We start from the raw sequence: 23,278 nt of genomic DNA on the forward strand, positions 1-23,278 counted from the left end.
CTGTTCATTCCTTACTCCTCCATGTGAAATAATGTTCTATTTGGTCTGATCAACCTGCATCCTGGTGAAATGGTTCTAATTGATCTGTCCATTCCTCACTCCTCTGTGAACGCCTTGAAAATTTCCAGTTGATCAGCGAAAGCCAGCATCGATTTGTAAAAGTTACATTGTACCTGACCAACCTGATTTACTCTTTTGAAGAGGTGACTCAAATCGTAGCTAGGGGAATGCCTATTGATGCTTCTTACATAGATATCCAGACGGTACTGGATAAAGGCACCTTGTTAGAAACTCCCTCCCTAACAGCACTGTGGGTGTATCTACACCACATGGACTGCAGTGGTTCAAAAAGGCAGCTCACCACCACCTTCCCAAGGGCAATTAGGAATGGGCAATAAATGCTGGGCCAGCCAGCGACGCCCACATCCCATGAAAAAATAAAGTAAAAAAGAAAAGAGACCGTCAGTTAAAGTTGAGCTCATAAAATTGAAGACAAATTATTGACCTGGTGATGAAATTGGCTGAATGGCAGGAGACAGAGTTGGGATAATGGGCAGCATGTGATTCATAGTTACCCACAAGAATCTCTGTTGGGACCTTAACTATCCTGCGTATTTATTAACAATTCAGAGGATGAGATAGAAATTCGCATATCCAAGTTTGAAGATGACACAGAGATAGGCGGCAGTGTAGACGGAAGTGTAAAATTACAGAGATATTGGCAGATTAGGTGATTGGGCAAATGGATTTCAATATGGGTAAGTGTGAGGTCCTCTACTTTGGTCCTAATAGGTATAGATCAGTGTACTTTATAAATGGTGAAAAGCTAGAAATATTGGAGGTTCAAAGTGACTTGGGAGGTCCAGGTACACAGATCATTCAAACGCCATGAACAGGTTGAGAAAATAATCAAAAGGTTCATGGAGTGCTGGTCTTGATTTTATATAGAATACATGGGGATAGAAGTCAATTATACAAAGCCCTGGTTAGAACGACACACTGTGAGCAATTCTGGGCACAATACCTTAGGAAGGATATTTTATCTTGGAGGGAGTGCAGTATAGATTGACCAGAATGATATTTGGATTCCAAGGGAAATGCGCTGAGGAAAGGTGACACAAACTAGGGTTGCATTGTCTCAGATTTAGAAGATTAACGGATGATTTTATTGAAGTTTTCTAGATATTAGGGGAACAGGTGTGGTCTGAACTATTTCTTCTGGTTGGGTAGTGTGGTTCTAGGGGGCATATCCTGAAAGTTAGAGCCAGATCTTTAGGACAGAAGTTAGGAAATACTCCAACATACAAAGGCTGGTAGAAGTTTGGAACACTCTACCATAAATGACAATTGATGTCAGCCCTATTGTTAATTTTAGACCTGAGATTGATAGGTTTTTGTTAACCAAAGATAATAAGGATATGGAGCCAGGGCAGGGTTTATGGGGCAGGTTGGGGGGAGATGTTGAAGTGTGGGCGTGCAGAGGCACGCCACCGATCAGCGCCCCTGATCAGGAACGTGCTGCCATTTTAGGTGGGGTTGGCGGGGGGGTGGGGGGGGGGGGGGGTGCCCAATTAAGGTCCGCCCAGTGTGACATCTGCACAGAAGCACTATGCATTCCCTGTGCAGGTGGGGGGAATCCCTAAACCCGAGAGCACTCTTTCACACTTGTGCATGAAAGAGCACACTCATCTCCCTGAGGCTAAGCGCTGCCTCAGGGAGATCTTCTCTACTGTACAAATGATTAAAAATAGAAAAAAAAAAATCTCTGATATGTCCCCTCATGTGACACTGTCACATAAGTTGGGACATGCCCATAACTTTTTAAAAAACTTTAATTAAATTTTTTAAATCCTACATGAAACCTCACCCCGCCCATGGATGAGGTTTGATGCTTTTTCTAATGCCCGCCAGGGCTCCCGGCCTGCTCACCAACCTTTAAGGTTGGACAGGCAAGCGCATTAGTTACTTCAATGACTTTGTCAATGGCCTCAATTGGCCATTGACAGGTCGGCGGGTGCACAGTTGACTTTGCTGAGCCTCCGCCTACCTGAAAATGTAAATGGGGTGCAGTGATGTTGGGAGTTCTGCCCGACATCACCATGAGTCATTTTATGTGTCGGCGAGCAGGCTCCGCACCCCCACTCGCCGATGGGAAGATCCTGCCCATGGAGTTAGGTCACAGATCACCCATATTCTCAATGAATGGTGGAACAGGCTGTAGGAACTGAAGAACCTCCTGCTATTCCTATATTCCTATGTCAGTTCTTCACCCTACATGAAATAGCTCAATCAGATCAGTCCATTCCTCACCTCTTGCTCATTGTGTATTAATTGTGCTTAATTGTTTAACTGGGCCATTCACCTATGCTCCTAGAACAGACTGAAAAGTTTGCTGGTTGGGTTCGAAGCTATGGGCCGTAACCTCCGTAGAGGGGCAATTAGAGTTGGATTGCCACACCACTTCTAGTTTTTTAACCTTGAAATCCAGTTTCTTGGCTGACCTTCCGGTTCGGGCCAGGTGAGAACAATCTGGTGGGGTGGGTTCCTGAGGCCTGGTGTCAAGGGCAACTGAGCCAGGGGTAGGGAAGACACGCCCCTTTTTGACAGCCCCGGCTGCTGTACAGCAGAGAGGCTTAAAGGTCCAGCCGCTTTGAGAAGCCCGGGAGAAGGTAAGTGTAGGAGGTAAGGCAAATGGTAGGATGCGGGGGCTTGGGGGGATGGTCAGGGGTGGGGGTGGGGGTGTCGGGTGATCAGTGCATGGGTTCAGGTGGTCAGGGGTGTGGTGAGTGGAGTGTTAGTCATTGGCAGGGTGGCCAGTGAGAAGGTCAGGTGGCCACATGTGGTCAGTGGGAAGAGGTGAATGTGGGGGAGGGAGGGTAGTTGGGGGGTGGGTAGTTGGGGGGAAAGTTGGGGGGTCAGGGATGTGGCAGTTAGTGGAGGGCTGGGGTGTAGTCAGGATATCAGGCGGTTGTGGGGAGTCCTGTGGGGGTCAGGATGTGTCAGTACTATAGTTATCCAAAAGTTAGAAATGGTTTTAATTCTTTTAACCTTTTTCTAAGTAACTATTACTATAAGACAGTCAGAACCATCCATAGTTTTTGATCTATCTAGTAGTTTTGGATGGTTCCCAATGCAGGGCAATTCCCCAATGGAAATTTGAACTTCCTAGGCAATCGCCTGTGCAATCCTTCTGCAGGTGGATGGGGGGTGGTGTTCCCCAGTGCATCCTTGGGGTAGCCCCCAATTACAATGCCCTGAAGCTCAGAGGTTATTGCTCTGTATGTTACATTGTTTATCTCTGTAAATAAAAACCTGTAATGGAAGGATAATAGACAGGCAAAACAAGTATGAAAGCACCTTTAGCAGATGTTACAGCAAAAGACAGGATTGGAGCTGCAATAATGGGTGAATGAACCCCAGGAATGTCCAAGGAACAGTTAACAGATATTTCAGGTGTGATTCAAAGTATGTGATGAACTGCCAAGGTGAAGGGGGAGGGTCATCATAATGACACATGATGAAGATAATTCTGAGGAAAAGGATAAAGGTAATGATTGTGTGGGTCATGAACTCCTTTAATTGTGCAGTACTATATAGTACATGTACTTCAACAACAAATGGAGCAGACTGGCTAAACTATTCCTTTTATTCACCGAGTACTGAGGATCACTGCAAGGTTAATGATTATAAGAATACTACTTGCTAGGCTTGGTGATGCCAACACATTGAGATCATTAAAGAGTTGTAATTCAAGTAAAAGGAAGCCATTTTATCCATATTGATGTGACCTCTAATGAGATAGCTTCGCTATTGAGTAAACATTCTATGAAAAAGGCACAAATGAAATGTGACATGAAGCATGATGAGGTAAGTAAAGTCAATGGATCAGAACATTATTGTGTCCACTTAACAAACCTGATGTTTCTTATCAGAGTGTCAAAGAAGTATTAATGGCATCAGGTGTTAAGAATCAGAGTGAAAAAAGCAAATTGTCTTAATGATGTAGACAATTTTCTCACCCTTCTTGTCAAAGGTTAAATAAGTGTAGTTGATGAAGAGCATACAGGGCTAATAGAGTTAATGGAATTGTGAAACCTGTAAAATAAGTATCAGAAGGCAATCCCACATCCTATTGTAAACCTTCCATTGACATATGACTTTAATGAAGTGGTGGTCATGAATCTACAGATATGGGAAAAAGACAGAAATATATTCATCCTAGCTTGTATTGACCTGGCTACTAGCTTCATATTTGTTGAATAATACATAGTAAGGGCTAAAGGGTTATTCTAAACAAAGTCATGGGGAAGTAGACAAGAACACCACCAGCAACGTTGCTAATAACGGAATGGAATTTGTCATTGAGGAGTTCAGAGATGTGTGAAAAGATGAACAACATGGTCATGGACCAGAGCTGAAAATCCTTTCAGCAATGGACTGAGAAGGGGGATCATGCAGTGATTGATGAAACACTGGATAAAATTTTAGCTGATCAATCAGATTGTGAATTGGCAACTGCCCTGGCATGGGTGGTTTGTGCAAAGAATTCACTTCAGATAGTTGGAGGATATAGTTCCTTTCAATTAGTCTATTTACAAATTGCCTTCTGGGCTGTGTGATAGTTCTCCTGCTCTGGAAGGTACTACAGTTAGTTTCATTTTCTCTGCACATTCGACTGCTTTGCATGCAGGAAGAACTCATAAAGGTTGACGTCTCAGAGAAAGTTTGGAGAGCAAATAAGAAATCTGAGAACTTCAATTCAGGAGATTTGGTGGATGTGGAAAGAAAGGGTCACAGGGAATGGAAATTCCCTGATAAGGAATAGATGTGATGGTAAGACAGTGCTTATGCAAAATAGTAATCAAACTGTTTAGGTTCATTCCTCATGGTTAATTAGAATTAATTTCAAGATGTCAGGCTCTCAGCAGCTTTGTTTTGGTCTCCTTACCAAAAAAAGGACATACTTGCCATAGAGGAAGTGTAGTGAAGGTTCACCAGACTGATTCCTGGGATGGCAGGATTGTTGTATGGGGAGAGATTAGGCCGACAAGGCCTGTATTCACTAGAATTTAGAAGAATGAGAGGGGATCTCATTGAAATGTATAAAACTCTGATAGGGCTGGACAGACTGGATGCAGGGATGATGTTTCCTCTGGCTGCGGAGTCTAGAACAAGGGGTCACAATTTCAGGATATGGAGTAGACCATTTAGGGCTGAGATGAAGAGAAACTTCTTCACTGAGGGTGGTGATCTTGTGGAACTCTCTACCACAGGAGGCAGTGGAGGCCAAGTCACTAAATATATTCAAGAAGGAAATAAATTTCTGGACTCTAAAGGCATCAGGGGGTATGGGGAGAGAACGGGCATATGGTGTTGAGATAAAGGATCAGCCATGGTCATATTGAATGGCAGAGCAGACTCAAAGAGGCCCTGTTCCTGCTCCTATTTCTATGTTTCTATGTAAATAAGCTACCTTGCACCTCAAGTACTCATGTGTTTTTGTGATGAGGGTCCTGAGGAACAGAATTCATTAGGTCAAGGATTGGATAGTGAGAATGTGAATGTCCATGACACTCATAACAGGACTGTCACATCCACAGGCAAATTGTCAGTCAGATGCCATATGTTCCAGAGGGGTCTAATGAATGAAGGGATGTGACAATTGTGGGACGTGCTGGAAAAGCTACTGGCAAATTTAAATATTGGTTGGCTGTTCAGGATGATGGCCAAGAAGTGAGGTTAATGGACTCACAAGATGCGGTGAAAGAATGGAGAGTAACAAACCGCAGTGCAAGTACTGATTGAGAGTCCAGAAAGAACTCTTACATCAGAAAACGATCATGTACCTGAGAAAAAACCCTTAATAGTGGAAGAGGGGGAGAGTGAGAAATGCTTGGGAAACAAAGAAAATAAGAAGGATCATTAAAGGTACTTTAGCTGCAGGAACTCTGGGTCTTTTGGCAGCAATGGATATTGGATTCTATTTGTCAAAACTTTTAAGTGAGATTCTATACAATGGGCATTGTGAATTTGGTATACCCATTGAATGTTATGTGGATAATCATTAATTGTGGGGAAATGTACACTCTCAGAAAAGTATGAGTGCAGGTACAATGGGCTGAATGGCCTCCTGTGTTGTGGCAATTCTGAGATTCTGTTGTGAATTGGCCTTTCTGGCTGGAACCGAATGCTGGTAAGAAAGAATATCTTTAAAATGAAAAGGGTGGATGCAAGTCATCAATTGGTGGATTGTTTTACAAAAACAATATGTGAAGACATTTTTAGGGGTCCTAGAGGAAGAATCTCTCACAATGAAATGCCTTGTACAGAATATGAAAGTCTTTGGTTTAATTTGTTTTGAAATTTTGGTTATCTTTATACAGTCTAATCTTTATTTAAAAAGAGATAAGGGAATCTGCTCATTTTAGATTAATTGTATTGTAAGGAAATAAAGATGGTTTAAATAAGTTACATTTGTATTTGTAGGCGTTGGGAATGAATTTTCGCTTTAATGTTTAAGTTTGATTTGTATTGTGTATATGTGTGTTTAAAAAAAAAAGGTCAAATTGAGTTTTAGTTTCACTTTAAAAGGTGCCGGCATTTCTAATGAGAGTTTAATGACTGTCACAGCTAAATTAAACAAACACTAGTAGAGAAACTCAGCTGTTGCCTAGCAACAGGGGTCCAGAAAAGCAGGACCTTCCCAAACACACACACAAGAAACTAGAAACATAACAAAAACAGAATTACCTGGAAAAACTCAGCAGGTCTGGCAGCATCGGTGGAGAAGAAAAGAGTTGGCGTTTCGAGTCCTCATGACCCTTCAACAGAACATTAGCTAGATTCAGAAGCTGTTGGAGTGGCATCTGTCACTTGGTTTCAGAGTGTGGTGTGTCTGACCAGAGGTTGCCTATTGGTTTACATGGGTTGTGTACTTCCTGTGGACAGTTGAGTATAAGATAGCTTTTGTAACTTGTGTTTTCCCTACAAATCTGTATATATCTGTAAAGGTATAGTTGTAGGGGAAGCAGTATTGTAATTCATCTTTTCTTGTTTAATAAATGTTTTATGCTTTTGTTAAAAGTTCATTAGCTGACTGCAGTGACTCTGTTCAGTAGCCACTCTCCACGTATCTAATTAAACAAATTAAAAGTTAGGATCTATCCAACTGGGTTCCACTCTGGGATCAGGCTTCTCTGGGGGAAACCTCAGCTGGGATCATAACAGTATGTAGGTGGTGGGCTTTAACTGGGAATTCACTTGTGCTTCTTATAAATAGGAACAGACTGAAACAGATTGTGCAGTGTTGTTTGGTTAGGAAATACGTGTTCATAATGCGCATCTTTGTAAATAAATGCTTAAAGTTTGTAAAGATTGGCTTCAGTTCTATCCTTCACTATCTGGCTTTTGTGATTATAACACTGCTCTGAGTGAAATGCTTCTATTTTATGTCTGCATTCCTCATCCCAATTGCTGGGTTCATGCAGGCAGACATTAATAAACTTGCAGAATGGACATAAACCTGGGATTGTCTTATGAGGAAAGGCTAAGCAGGTTGGACCTATATTTATTGGAGTTTAGAAGAATGAGAGGTGATCTTATTGAAGCATGGGATATTCTGAGGGGACTTGACAGGGTAGATGTTGAGAGGTTGTTTCCTCTCCTGGGGGTATCTTGAAGTAAGGGGCACAGTTTAAAGATAAGCTAAGGCTTGTGCCTATTGAAGATAGAAATGAAGAGGAATTTCTTCCCTCAGCAGATCATTAATCTTTGGAATTCTCTACCCCAGAGGGTCATTGAATATATTCAAGGCTGAGTTAGACAGATTTTTGATCCACAGAGTTACGGGGGTGGGTGGAGGGCAGGAGAGTGGAGTTAAGGCCACAATCAAATCAGCGGTAATCTTATTGAATGGTGGAGCAGGCTTGATGGGCTGAATGGCTGTTTCCTGTTCGTATTTTTAATATTCTTATGATCTTGTGACATCTAAATGGCAAAGGAACTTCAAGATAGGTAAGTGTGAGGATATGCATTTTGGTGGGAAGCAAAATGAGACCTCATATTCCTTAGAAAAATGTGTTTTAATAAGATTAAGTAACAGATGGATCTGGAGGTATACATACATAGATCATTCAAGGTACTGATGCAGGTTAAAAAGACTATAAAAAAAGCAAACATTACACTATGATTCATTTTTAAAAGGTAGGATTAAAAAGTAAGGAAATCATGTTAAATTTGTATAGATCCTAAGTTAGACTACTTTAGAGTATTCTGAACAGTTCTAGTCTCTGTATATTAAAAAGGATTTAAAGGTGCAGAGACGGTGCAAAAAAATATTTTCCAGAATGATACCTTACAAGAAAGATTGAACATGCTGGGGCTCTTTCCTCAAGAAAAGAGAAGGCTGAGGGAGTGATTTGAGAGAGGTGTTTAAGATTATGAACGGGATTAATAGAGCAGAGGTAGAAGTGTTTCTACTTGCAGGCAAGACCAGAGTCAGGAATCCCAGTGGATCCTTTTACACAAGAAGTGATCTTCAGATGGGAAACTGTAGACTCCCACATGAGACTCCCGCTGTGTGGGGGACCTGTTCTATACCTGATTGTACCTCTCTGTGAAGCCATTACCATGAGGAGCTAAGGTCAAAAACTCCAGCATGTGGAAATGATGTGATTACATGGAGCTTCACACAATGAATGACTGGGTATGTAGCCAACTAAAAACATATTCACAAGATTCAGACCCAGAATGAAATGATGCAGCCGATGCTGATGTTAAAATGAAAGTGAAAAGAATTTTGAATTAATACAGTAACAAAAAATGCTGCAATTGCTCAGCAGGTCAGGCAGAGAGAAAAATAGAGCCAAAGTTTCAGATTTCTAGCATCCACAATGCTTAATTATTTTATGAGGATTTTTATTTGCTAGGCCCTGGAAGAGTTGAAAGATGCTGGTTTGGTCAAGTCAATTGGTGTGTCAAATTTCAATCACAGACAGCTGGAGCTGATCCTGAACAAACCAGGCCTGAAGTACAAGCCAACAGTAAACCAGGTACTGTCCATTTACAACATGTAGTGGTGTGGTGTTGTAATCCCACTTATTCCAGTAGATCTAGTGAACCTTCTCTCTGAAGGGAGCCACCCAACCTGGCTATACCTTCCAGCACTTGCATCACTCAGACTGTCACGGCGACAGTATAGATCTTATTGCCAAACCACACATTGTTTATAACCACCACCCCACATTACCTTCTCCTCCCTTGAGTGACTCCCCTTGCTCCTTAATGTCTCATTTAACATCCTTATTCTCAATTGCTCGCCCAGATACCTTCACTGTTCCCAGCCTCGACACTGACCGATTTCAACCTCCATCTCCAATCATGATGCTCCCTGTCCTCTGAATTCATTGCACTAATTTTCTCCCTAAATCACTCCCTCCAAATAAACCCTCCAAACCATATTAATGTCCACCCCATGACCTTGCCACCTCATGTGACCTTGCTACTCACACCGTATCAATCACAGATAGGGTTATCTCTGATTAACACAAATATAAGAGCAGGAGTCAGCCATGTGGCTCCTCAAACTTGCTTTGCAATTTAATAAAGACACGGCTGGCCCTCAACTTCATTTTCTCGCCCTATCCCCACATCTTTTGATTATCTTAGAGTCCAACAATTTCCATCTGGAACATACTCAATGACTGAGCATCTGCAGCCCTCTGGGATAGGGAATTCCAGAGATTCCCAGTTTCTGTTTAGCACAATCTGAAATGGCCCTGCCCTTATCCTGAGCCAGCGCCTCCTCATTCTGGACTCCCTAATCAGGGGAAGTAGTCTCTCAGTATCCACCCTGTGAAGCCCTGTCAGATTCTTTTATGTTTCAATGAGATCACCTCTCATTCTTCTGAATCCCAGTTTACTCACTTATCATAGACAAACCCTCTCATTCTAGAATCAGTCTTCTAAATCTTTGTTTCACTGCCTCGAAGGTAAGTATATTCCTCCCATAGCTTGGAGACCAAAACTGTACCTAGTACTCCAGGTGTGGCACCAAAATCCTGGGCAGTGCCAGCAAGATTCTTTACTCTTGTGCTCCAAACCTCTTACAATAAAGACCATTTGTCTTCCTGAGTGCTTCCCGTACCTTCATGCCAACTTTGTGTTTCTTGCAGAAGGACACCAAGTCCCTCTGAAAGCAATATTTAATAGGTTCTCATAACTTTAAAAAAAATTAATGTTTCTATTCTTCCTAGCAAAATGGATGATGCCACACTTGTCCACATTATACTCCATCTACCACCTATTTGCCCACTCACTTAACTCATGTATATACCTTTGCAGATTCTTAGATTTCCATCGATCTTGGATACATTACTCTCACTAACATAGATAGTAAATAGCTAAGGCCCCTGCACTGATCCACCAGAAACAAACAGCCAATTGAAAAATGACCCTCCATTTTGTGCCAAACATATTGCCTGCAACTCCATGAATCTTTATCTTGTGAAACAGCCTTTCATGTATCACCATGTCAAATATCTTTTGAAAATCAAAATATATTACATCCACTGGTTCCACTTGCTGTTTACACCCTCAAAAAAAATGTAACAATGTAGATTTGTTAAAGACAATTTCCCTTTTATAAAAGCATGTTGACCCTGCCTGAACATACAATGATTTTCTAAGCGTCCTGCTGCTACTGCCTTACAATGGATTTTTCTGATGACTGATGTCAGGCTAGCTGGCCTGTAGTTCCTTGTTTCCTCTCTTGAGTGCTCATGTTGCATTTGTTGACTTCCAATCACTGGTACTGTACTAGAATCTAGGGAATCTTAGAAGATCACAATCATCCCTGTGGCCAGCTGGTTTAGGATGTAAGCCATCAGGTCTAGGGGATTTGTCAACTTTGGGCCCATTAATTTCTAAAGTACTCCTTCTTTACTAATATTAATGACCCAGTCTAATTAGACCTTGTTTCCCCACTATTTGTGTTCTTTCTTTCTTCCACTCTGAAGACAAACACACTGTGTGGAATCGTCCCAGATTTGCACTAAGTATGGTAGCGGGCAGGAAAAAAGTCATAAAACCCACCAGCCACAATGGCTGGTTTCCGCGCCACATCATTCCATTTCCAGCGCATCCCTACCTCGATCGCCCACTGCCTGGACCTGTTAATGGCCAACTTGGCCAGGCCCAGGAGCAGGTTCATGAGGAGCCCCGTACTGGGTGCCCATAGATCAGGAGCATTGGACAAAATTCAAACTAAACAACAGTAAAAGGTTTTTCCAAGAAACCTGAAAAGGGAGTGCAGCCGAGAATACCCAAAATAGATGTGGTCCATGGACTCCACAAGGTCACAAAAAACACAGGCATCTTGTGAGTCCATGAACCGACACATCCTGCGGTTGTATGGGACTGCTGCGTGCAACACCCTCCATCCCAGGTCCCCGATGGAAAGTGGGAGGACACCCTGGGACCTTCGCTGCTGAACGGCAGCAAGGCGTGACTGGGCAAGGGCAAGGAAGTGGAGGGTGTGCAGCAGCAGCTCATACAGTAAACCCCTCCACACTGGGCTAAAGGACACGGAGGGGTTAAGAAGACGTGGTTGGACAGCAGGGCACAAGTGTTAATCACTCACACATACTGTTCACTATTGGCAATAAACTCCCAACAATGTCTCCCTGCCTGTGGCTCCTTGTTCTGATGAGCAGTGTTCTTGTTACTCTGCACAAGATAAAGGCAGGTGTCTCGGTCCTGTGCTCTGTGCAGCCTTCAGACCAAAGTGATGGTCCAGCCTCACACTCCCTGGAAACATTACTGATGCCTGCACCTTGGTGGTGCTGGTCATTGCTGCCAGAATGTAGTGCGCAGGAGTCACAGAGTTCCATCATTCTCAGCATCTTTTAGGTGGGGCTGCCCCCCATCTCTTCAGCATCTGTGACCAGTGATGCTGTGCCCCTGAAAGGGCTCAGATACCGAAGACGGATAAAGGATCAGGTGCTTTTAAAGTTTCACAGCTGCATCTCTATGACATGACCCTGATCACAGAGCACAAGCGAGCTGCTCTCAGCCAGACAGGAGTCAGATGCTCACAGAGGCTGTGTGAAGCTCTATGGAGTGTCCTTATCGCATGTCGTCATCATCCTCCTGTAATCAGATGACTATTAGGGCCTCCACTGCATCTCTATGACATGAGCCTGAGCACTGAGGGTATGTGAGCTGCCCTTAGCCACACAGGAGTGAAACATTCATAGATGCAAGATGAGGATGTCAGGACTGTCCTCACTGCATCTCGTCATCCTCCTCTATGAATCTTGTGACTATGAGGGCCTCCCGAGCGTGTCTGCCTCATTTGGCTAGTGCGATGAGCTCATCGCTGGCATCTTCGCCTTTGAGGACCTCATCACCATCATCCCCTTCAACATCCCCCTTATTGGACAGGTGCAGCTCTTCCACCTCCTCCTCAGCCAGGTCCTCCCCCTGCTGCAGCGCCAGGCTGTGTAGTGCGCAGTAAGCGACGATGTTGCGTGACACCCTCTGGGGACTGTATTGCAGTGGAACCTCATTTCCAAAATGCCTATCGTTTGCCCCACCAAAGTCTGGTTTGTGGTATGAGCCTCATTGTACCTTCGCTCTGCTGTAGTCTGAGGCTGCCTCGTGGGTGTCAGTCAGTGGGTAGCCCTAATCCCCAAGGAGCCAAACCTGCAGCCTCTCTGGGCCCTGGAAAACGCCAGGAATCTGAGACCTGCTAAGGCTGTAGGATTCAGGGACACTCCCTGGGAACCGTGCGCAGACCTGTAGGATGCATTTGTGACGGTCGCACACCAGCTGAACATTCAACGAGTGGAAGCCTTTACGGTGGACATAGTTGACCCCTTGTTACGACGGAGATCTGAGCATCATGTGAGTGCAGTTGATGGCACCCTGCACATGTGGGAATCTTGAGATCTGGGCAAATCCCAGCGCTCTGGCATCCTGGCTTTCCTGATCTCGAGCGAAACGCACAGTTCTGTGCCTTTGTGAAGATGGCGTCCGTGACCACCTGGATGCACTTTTGGATGGAGGCTTGGGAGATCCTATGGGGTCCTGGAATAAGCCACTGGTATAAACATTGAGCGCCAAAGTCACTATCATGGCCACTGGCAGTGGATGCCCTCCATGTCCCCATGGCACAAAATCCTGCAGCAGGTGGCATATGTGACCAACCAGTTCCCTAGACATTCGCAGTCTTCGGCGACACAAGCTCTCGGTCATCTGCGGGAATGACCAGCGCTGCCTACAGACCCTGGGTCTAGCGAGGTGCCTATGAGCGATGGCTCTCTGTGGATCTTCAGCTGCATGCGCAGGAGGCCCTACCACTCCTTCGTCTTGAAGGAGCTGCTCCTCCTTTTGCCGAGTCAGGCACCTCTGCCGCTCTCTTCTGCTTCTTCTCTGGTCTCTGGAAGCCATGAGGCATACTGCTAAATCATGATCCTGATGTTCTCCTCCGGCAGGATCCTGGAGAGACACATGTGGGTTAGCTTGTGTGTCCTAAGGGTGTCTCTTGGTCCTGAAGGCTTCTTCATGCATACTAGAGAGTTCTGGCCACCACTTGGACAGCCAGTGTAGAGTGAACTCGTTGGCTGTCCAAAACCCTACCCACCTCCCACCTCACTCCATCTGACCAATTGGCAGCAGTTTTGCCCACCGGACTGCATGCTGCGCTCTCAGCTCAGGTACAGGAATTCTCCTAGTATGCACTGCAAGGCTGCACTATTAGCTTGAACCATGAGGGATACTGGCCCAAACCTTAATAAAGACACTGCAGGGGGCTCTGGCGCCTCCACCAGCGACTCCGTCATGGCCACCTTTCACAAGGGAATTCTACAACTTGCCTAGTTGGGCAATTGTTCTGCTGCCCCCTAAACCGCACATTAATTTCCAGTCTGCGCCAAGATGCTACAGTATTGAAATTAGGTTCTCGAGATGCGGTAGCAGGAAATGCAGCCCGCCGTTGACGAGTGGAGCGGAAGATCACAAACTGGTTTGACAACGGTGTGAAACTGATTTTTGGCCTTCTAACTATATTGTCACTGCTCCCCCCCAGCCATAACGCCTGACACAAATGGGGGGGTGGGGGAAGGATGGGGGGGGAGAGAGCTGGGAAATTCCAGCCAAGGTATTTGTTTTAATATCTTTGCTATTTCCTTATTCCCCATTATAATTTCACCAGTCTCAGCCTCTAGTGCCCCCACATTTACTTTCATTACTCTCTTCCTTTCTGCATACTTATAGCTCTTACAATATGTTGTTCTACTTCTGACTAGTTCATTCTCATTTTCTATTTTTCTCTCTTTATCAGTCTCATAGTCATCCTTTATTGGGATGAAAACTTTACTAACCTCAGATTTACTACTTTATTCGGCAATAGCATAAGCCTCAACCTTTAATCTAATACTATTGTTATTTTCCCTAGTTAGCCATGAATGCATCACTTTTCCAGTAGAGTTTTTCTTCAATGAAATGTAGGTTTGTTGAGAATTAAGAAATAGTTCTTTAAATGTTTGCCATTGCTCCTCTACTGTCATACCCTTTTGAACTAATTTCCTAAATGATTTTAGCCAATTTGTCCCCCATGCCTGTGTAATTGGCTTTATTGAAGTTCAATACATTAGTTTTGTACTTGCGTGCTTCCCCCTCAAACTCTATATAAAGTTCTATATTATTATGATCACTCTTTCCCAGAGGATCCCTTACTGTGAGATTACCTCTGTCCCATTACATAAAACTAAATCTAAAATGGTCTTATCCCTGGTTGATTCAATAATGTAATGTTCTAATGTCTTGAATGCACTTTGCAAACTTGTTATGCAAACTACTTTTGCCAATTTGATTTGTTCATTTGGTATAATGATTAAAGTCTCCATGATTATTGTATTGCCTCTGTTACCAGCTCCAATTACTTCTTTATTAATACTTAGTCCAAAAGTATAGCCAATGTTTGGGGACCTAAAAGCAGTAGTGCTTACTGCCCATTGTTATTTCTTATCTCCATCTATACTAATTTCACTTCTTGATCTTATGATCCAAGACCTTTTCTCACTACTGTCCTTACTCCATCCGTTATTATCAGGGCTACTCCTCCTTTTCCATTCTGTCTGTCTTCTCAAGATGTCAAGTACCCTGGAATATTCAGTTCTTACCATATAATCATGTCTCTGTAATGGATATTAGATCGAACCCAGCTCATCTTGCCTATGAAGTTCACCTTCTGCTCCCTTGCCCCCCTATTTTAACCAAACCAAACCACACCATGCATTTCCCATCTTGGCCCCCATAGCTGGTGTATGGTTAATGGTTTCCTCTCCTAAGGTTCCGACCACTTCCCCTTAAAATCAGCTGGCATCACATCTCGCAAAAACGCACTCTTCATCTCTCTGTCCTTGCAAATTTCCACCCTATCCAAACTCTCCTGGCAGGAATTCCTGACTCCCTCCTGTGCTAGCTTCCCAAGTCTCAAATTCCCCCATCCCCCAATTCTGATTAGTCTAGGACTGAATTCGTAACCTGATGATTCTGGGGAGAGAGTGCTATCCACTGTGGCCAGACTGAGACACCCTATTTACTGGAATTTACACAGAAGAATGCAAAACTACTGGTCAAAATGACAGTGGACTTCCCTTTGTTGTCTTTCTGCTCAGGTCGAATGTCACCCGTACTTTCCTCAGCCCAAGTTGAAGGAGTTTTGTGACTCCCATGGAATTGTCATCGTGGGCTACAGCCCCCTGGGAACTTGTCGGGACTCCCTCTGGTAAGAAGCCTCCTTGTTTTCCCTCCCCCAACTCTGAGATACCGACTCCCTGCTGGGTTTACGGATCCACCCAGTTGACCCATTCTGTGTGTGTGTGACGTGAGACAGTTGGAGGGGGGGATGTTGGGAGGTGCGCTGGGAGGTAGTGGAGGGAGATTGGAGGGGTTGGGAGGTGCGCTGGGAGGTAATGGAGGGAGATTGGAGGGGTTGAGAGGTAGTGGAGGGAGATTGCAGGGGGTGGTGGTTGCCAACAAATCAGGAAGACGGTGGTGTCGTGCCCATTGCCTTCCTGCTGCCATGGCTTTTTGTCAGCAACAGGAAGGTGGTGATAGCCATTCTGCCCAGACGTCAATTTTGCCATTTAAATGATCAATTAAAAACCTCCTCCCACTGCTGATGACATTTTACCAGCAGCAGGTGGGCTGTCTGTCAACTGGGGCATTCTGGCCTGGGATTAATAAGAGATCTCGTAGTTAAAGATCATCTAAGGGGTAGTGACCACAACATGGTAGAATTACAAATTCAGTTTGAGGACGAGCAACTCGGGTCTCAAACCAATGTCCTCAACTTAAGTAAGGGCAATTACAGAGATATGAAGAAAGGGTTGTCCAAGGCCGGCTGGGGAAATAGACTAAGGGGAAAGTCATTGGCAGACATACGCTCAGCAAAAATTTATTCCGGTCAAAAAGGAGGACTCGATGAGAAGGATGAACCACCCGTGGTTAATAGAGGTGGTCAAGGAGAGTATCCAATCAAAAACTAAGGCATACAAAGTGGCAAAAGCTAGCAGTAGACCAGAGGACTAGGAATTTTTTTGGAGTGAGCAGTGGATGACTAAAAAGCTAATAAAGAGGGAGAATATTGATAATGAAAGTAAATTAGCAAGAAATATAAAAACAAATAGTAAGAGCTTCTATGGGTATATAAAAAGAAAAAGATTGGCTAAAGTGAGCATGGGACTCTTGGAGGATGCAACTGGAGAATTGATAATGGGGAACAGGGAAATGGCAGATAATTTAAACCAATATTTTGCTTCAGATTTCACAGTGGAGGACACTATAAACATCCCAAATCAGATAAGCAAGGAGCTAATGTTCTTGTAACAATCTCTATCATGAGGGACAAAGTATTTGACAAACTAATGGGACTAAAGGCAAACAAGTCACCAAGGTCTGATGGTCTGTATCCAAGGGTTTTAAAGGAAGTGGCTGCAGAGATAGTGAACACGTTGGTCAAAATATTCCAGAACTCTCTGGAATCTGGGAAGGACCCAGCGGATTGGAAAATCACTAATGTGACGTCCCTGTTCAAGAAGAGAGGGAGACAAAAAGCAGGGAACTATAGGCCAGTCAGCCTAACATCTGGCATTGGGAAAATGCTAGAGTCCATTATTAAGGAAGAAATAGCAGGACATTTAGAAAAGCTTAACACAATCAAACAGAGTCAACATGGATTTGTGAAAGGGAAGTCATGTTTGACAAATTTGCTAGAGGTCTTTTGAGAATATAACAAGCAGAGTTGATAAAGGGGAACCGATAGATGTAGTGTATTTGGATTTCCAGAAGGCATTTTTTAAGGCGCCACATAAAAGGTTATTGCACAAGATAGGAGCTCACGGTATTGGGGGTAATGTATTAGCATAAATTGAGGATTGGTTAACACACACAAGACAGAGTCGGGATTAAATGGGTCTTTTTCAGGTTGGAAAGACATAACTAGTGGAATCCCACAAGGATCAGTCCTCAATTATTTACTATCTATATTGATGACTCGGAGGAGGGGGCAGAGTGTAATGTATCCAAATTTGCTGATGATACAAAAATAGGTGGGAGGGCATGTTGTGATGAGGACATATGGAATCTGCAAGGGATAGAGACAGGTTGAGTGAGTGGGTAAAACGTGGCAGATGGAGCTTAATGTAGGAAAGTGTCAGGTCATGCACTTAGGAAGAATCAAAAGGCAGACTATTATTTAAATGGAAAGAGATTCCAAAAAATGCAGCACAGAGGGATCTGGGTATTCTTGTGCATGAAACACAAAGTTAGCATACAGGCGCAGCAAGTAATTAAGAAGGCAAATGGAATTTTTGTCTATATTGCTAGGGGGTTGGAGTTTAAAAACAGGGAAATCTTGTTACAACTGTACAGTGTGTTGGTGAGTCCGCACCTGGAGTATTTGGTCCCTGCATTTAAGAAAGGATATACTGGCATTGGAGGCAGTTCAAAAGAGATTCACTAGGCTGATTCCTGTGATGAAAGAGTTGACTTATCGAGAATGGCTAAACAGGTTAGGCCTTTATTCATTAGAGTTTAGACGAATGAGGGATGATCTTATTGAAATGTACAAAATTCTGAGGGGGCTTGACAGGGTAGATGTTGAGAAGATGTTTCCACTAGTGGGAGATTCTCGAACTAGGGGACGTAGTTACAGAATAAGGGGACGCTCATTAAAAACTGAGATGTGAAGGAATTTCTTCTGAGGGTAGTGAATATCTGGAATTCTCTTTCCCAGAAAGGTGTGGAGGCTAGATCACTGGAAGTATTTAAAGAGGAGGTAGATAGATTTTTGAAATATCAGGGAGTTGAGGGCTATGAGGAACTGGTGCGAATGGAATTGAGACCTGGGGCAGATTAGCCATGATCTTATTGAATGGCGGGGCAGGCTTGAGCAGCTGAATGGCCCACTTTGCTCCTATTTCTTGTGTTCATGTGTTGTGTTCTTGTGTTCTGTCAGTGCGTGCAGGTTAAAGTCAGTCATTGTGTCTCAGGTTCTGCAGTGATTGGAATCCATATTTTGGCATGGTAAGCTGTAAGTTCACCTCCTTTACTCTGTAGGGTAGAATCTATGACCAACAGCAATAGCTGCAAAAGCTCTGGGCCCTGACAATATTCCGGCAATAGTACTAAAGACTTGTGCTCCAGAAATGGCAGTGTCCCTAGCCAAGCTGTTCCAGTACAGCTACAACACTGGCATCTACCTGACAATGTGGAAAATTGCCCTGCTATGTCCTGTGCACAAAAAGCAGGATGAATCCAACCCAGCCAATTACCGCCCCATCAGTCTACTCTCCATCATCAGTAAAGTGATGGAAGGGGTCATCAACAGTGCTATCAAGCGGCACTTACTTAACAATAACTTACTCACTGATGCTTAATTTGGGTTCCGCTAGGGCCACTCAGCTCCTGACCTCATTACAGCCTTGGTTTAAACATGGACATAAGAGCTGAACTCCAGAGGTGAGGTGAGAGGGACTATCCTTAACATCAAAACCACATTTGGCCAAGTGTGACCTCAGTATGTACCATCTACAAGGTACACTGCAGGAGTTCACCAAGGTTCCTTAGACAGCACCTTCCAAACCCACGACCACTACCTTCTAGAAGGAGAAGGGCAGCAGATACATGGGAACACCAGCACCTGGAAGTTCCCCTCCAAGTCATTCACCATCCTGACTTGGAAACATATTGCTGTTCCTTCACTGTCGCTGGGTCAAAATCCTGGAACTCCCTCCCTAACAGCACTGTGGGTGTACCTACACTACATGGACTGCAGCGGTTCAAGAAGGCAGCTCACCATCACCTTCTCAAGGGCAACTAGGGATGGGCTATAAATGCTGGCCTAGCCAGTGATGCCCGCATCCTGTGAACAAATAAATAAAAAATAATCAGTTAGATAACCACAAATCCATCCCCATTTCAGGTACTCTAAACCCTCATTAGTGAGGTTAACATTCTATCTCCCAACCTTTGCACTACTCACAGGGTCACATTTCAGCAAAGTTCAAACCTTGCCTCTAAGGGCACTATGGTGGATTCTGGTGGAGGTGATGGGGTCTCAGCCGTCGGCAGGAGAGCCATTTGAGAGCCCTCTGTTCGCTCTTTGGGGAAGGCCCGGCACATCTTGTGCCACTCAGGCACTTAACAGGCCGGTAGTGGGTCTTTCACTGGGATCAAGGACCCTGGGAGCACAAATCCTGCCCACTGAGAACTGTCAGCCAATAGGAGGCTGGCCAGTCTTCTTTACTCAGCAGCGCCATTGGGGATCTGGTGGCTGCTGCTGATATGACATTCACCCGAGGCCTAGGATCATCATTGGGTTAATAATGTCGGTGGTGGGATGAGGCTCTTAAATGGATATTAATTGCCCATTGAAGGACTGCAATTGGCAGTGGGGCGGAAAGACTGCCCACAAGCCTTTCCACCCAGACAGATTTGGGTTGGAGGTGGGAAGATGGTCAGGTTCCCATCAGCCACCCTCCCAGCTGATTAAATGCCTTCCCTGCCAGCAAGCTCCCCATAGGGGAGAGCACAAGATCCCACCCAATGAAAATGGTTACAGCTTTGGGACTGGGAAATATCTCTCTCTCCCTGATAGCACTTTACCTCCATAAACCTGCCCTACATGATTCCACACATGTACAGTTTCCAACAGCAAACACAAGATAACCTGGGGCCAGAATCCTGACTAATTATTCTCCTTCAGTAACCGGCAACACTGAGTCGAATTGTCAGAGCACAGATCCCCCTGTCTTCAAGGTCGTCAGGTATCAGCTAGTGCTCAATGAATAGCACACATTCCTCTGTGACAGAAGGCTGTGGCTTCAAATGCCACTCCAGAGACTTTAGCACATCATCTAGGCTGACACTCCAGTGCAGTACTGAGGGGGTGCTGCACGGTCAGAGACATTATCTTTCAGGTGAGACGTTAAGCTGAGGCCCCACTGCCCCCTCAAGCAAGCACTAAAGATCCCATAGCAGGAATATGAAGACGAAAATGGGATTTCTCCCTTGGGCCTGGTCCTTCATTTATCTCCCCTAGAACAAGCAGGCAGCTCACCACCACCACCTCGAGGGCAATTAAGGATGGGCAATAAATGCCGGCCCAGCCAGCGAAGCCCATATCCCGTGAATGAATGAAAAAACCTGTTTGTTTATCTAATTGGCGTTTGGGGGATCTTACTGTGTACGAATTGTCTGCTTGTGTTTCTTACATCACAACTATGACATCACAACACTTCAAAGGTATTTAATTGGCTGTAAAGCATTAACATCCTCGGATTGTCAAATATATAAACGTCTTTCTTTTTATCACACTCGCAGTCATACTTGTAATTGGGCTCCAAACACAATGCCATGAATAAATAGGTGTCACTTTCTAGTACACTGCTGGGCTGTACACACCCAGGAAAACACACTTTGTCCTGGGTTAACTGGCCACAGTCACTGTCCTGGCTCACAGGCTGAAGAATGATAATGGGGTGAGGTAGCAGAGGGGCAGCCGCTAGCTTAGGGAACTGTACCCAACAAAAGTGGCACTCTCGGGGAATCGGTGGGGGATTTTTTTTTTAACCACCAGCATTGTCTGTGCCCGCAGGGTGAATACCAAGATTCCCTCTTTGTTGGATGATCCTGTCCTAAACTCTGTGGCAGCCAGGCACCAGAAGACCAGCGCCCAGGTTGCCCTGCGTTTCCTGGCTCAGCGGAATGTAGTTGCCATTCCAAAAAGCTTTAACCCAGAGCGCATTAAACAGAACTTTGAGGTATGATTTTGCTTAATTCCTTTATACTGAGCTATTGATTTATTTCAGCGTATTTTACATTGAGATGTAGCTACAGTGCACTGATCCATATTGCTATTTCTGCTTCAGATGAGCCTTCTCCCAGCCTTCCTCATCTAAACCTTTCAATGTACCTTTATCCCTTTCTTCCTCATCTACGTGTCCAAGTTTCTCTTAAGTGTGTCTGTGCTAATCACCTCAACTATTTCTTCCAGGTTCCCCATTTATAACTAAACTGGCAAGAAGACTTTTCTGCATTGTTTATTATAAAACATTATTATTAGTAAATACTGCAGAAAAATGACACTTGATGCCAAAGCTTTACACTCATTGCGCCTTTTTCAACTGAACAAAATAGGTGGCAGTCATCCCCTTGTTCATTCCCTTGTGCAATGCCTTGACCAGAGTCAGCCTGCCTGGTTTCAATTTAAACAAAGCTTGGCAGTTAACTGTCAGTTATCAGTTATCTGGTGCATTCTCCATGGCAATGCCTCAACCAATCAGAGTCCCCTTGCCATAGAACCATAGAAAAGTTACAGCACAGAAAGAAGCCATTCGACCCATCTTGTCCATGCCAGCCTGAGGATACCCAGGTGCCCTTTCTAATCCCACCTTCCTGCATCCGGCCCATAGCCTTGCAGCTTACAGCACTTTAGGTGCAGATCCAGGTACTTTTTAAAAGAGTTTAGAGTTTCTGCCTCTACCACCAACTTGGGCAGTGAATGCCAGATGCCCGCTATTGTCTGCATAAAAAAAGTTCTTCCTCATGTCCCCCCTACACCTTCTGCCACTAATCTTGAATTTATGTCCCCTGGTTCTACAATTCTCCATCAAGGGAAACAATTTTATCCTGTCCACTCTATCTATTCCCCTCATAATTTTGTACACCTCAATCAAGTCACCTCTCAGCCTTCTTTGTTCTAAGGACAATAACCCCACCCTATCCAATCTCTCCTTGTAGCTACACTTTTCCAACCCTGGCAACATTCTTGTAAACCTCCTCTGCACTCTTTCCAGAGCTATTACGTCCTTCCTATAATGTGGTGACCAGAACTGCTCACAATACTCCAGTTGTGGCCTCACCAGTGTTTTATACAATTCCAACATTATTTCCTTACTTTTATATTCTATACCTCTGCCAGTGAAGCAGAGCATTCCATATGCCTTCTTTACAACCTTGTCTACTTGAACAGCTGCCTTCAGGGACCTATGTACTTGTACGCCAAGATCTCTCACTTCATCTACCCCTCTTAGTATATTCCCATTTATTGTGTAATCCCTATAACTGTTTGACCTCCCTAAACATATGACCTCACACTTCTCTATGGTAAAATCCATCTGCCACTTTACCGCCCACTCCACCAACCTGTCTATATTGTTTTGGAGATTATGGCTATCCTCTACACTATCCACTACTCGGCCAATCTTTGTGTCATCTGCAAATTTCCCAATCGTGCCCCCCACGTTCACTTCCAAATCGTTAATATATAACACAAACAGCAAGGATCCCAACACCGAGCCCTGTGGAATACCACTTGAGACAACATTCCATTCGCAAGGGCATCCATCAACCATTACCCTTTGTTTCCTGTTACAAAGCCAACCTTTCATCCAGTTTGCCACATTACCCTGAATCCCATGGGCTCTACTTTCCTGACCAATCTGCCATGTGGGACCTTGTCAAATGCCTTGCTAAAATCCATGTACACAACATCCACTGCACTACCTTCATCAACCCTTCTTATCACTTCCTCAAAGAATTCATTCAAATTTGTGGCAATTTCCTTTAACAAATCCATGCTGACCATCCCTGACTAGTCCATGCCTTTCCACATGACAGTTAATCCAATCTCTCAGGATTGATTCTACTAATTTGCTCACCACCGATGTAAGACTGACTGGCCTATAATTGTTTGGCATTTCCTTTGATC

The 23,278-nt window shown here is 44.2% G+C and overlaps 1 protein-coding gene across 3 annotated transcripts in view; it reads left to right on the top strand.

Moving 5' to 3' along the window:
* The window catches only part of LOC121293167 (aldo-keto reductase family 1 member D1-like), a 56,093-nt gene that overhangs the window by 25,508 nt on the left and 7,307 nt on the right, over window positions 1-23,278 (top strand). For 2 of the 3 annotated variants that reach the window (XM_041215930.1, XM_041215929.1), the window contains exons 5-7: window positions 8,928-9,050; window positions 15,681-15,790; window positions 21,164-21,329. In XM_041215930.1, the coding sequence (XP_041071864.1) occupies window positions 8,928-9,050; window positions 15,681-15,790; window positions 21,164-21,329 (399 nt within the window). The remainder of the gene's footprint in view (window positions 1-8,927; window positions 9,051-15,680; window positions 15,791-21,163; window positions 21,330-23,278) is intronic. The other variant, XM_041215931.1, reaches the window with a different exon arrangement.

The sequence above is a fragment of the Carcharodon carcharias genome, chromosome 21 (genome assembly GCF_017639515.1).
Source record: "Carcharodon carcharias isolate sCarCar2 chromosome 21, sCarCar2.pri, whole genome shotgun sequence".
Lineage (NCBI taxonomy): Eukaryota > Metazoa > Chordata > Chondrichthyes > Lamniformes > Lamnidae > Carcharodon > Carcharodon carcharias.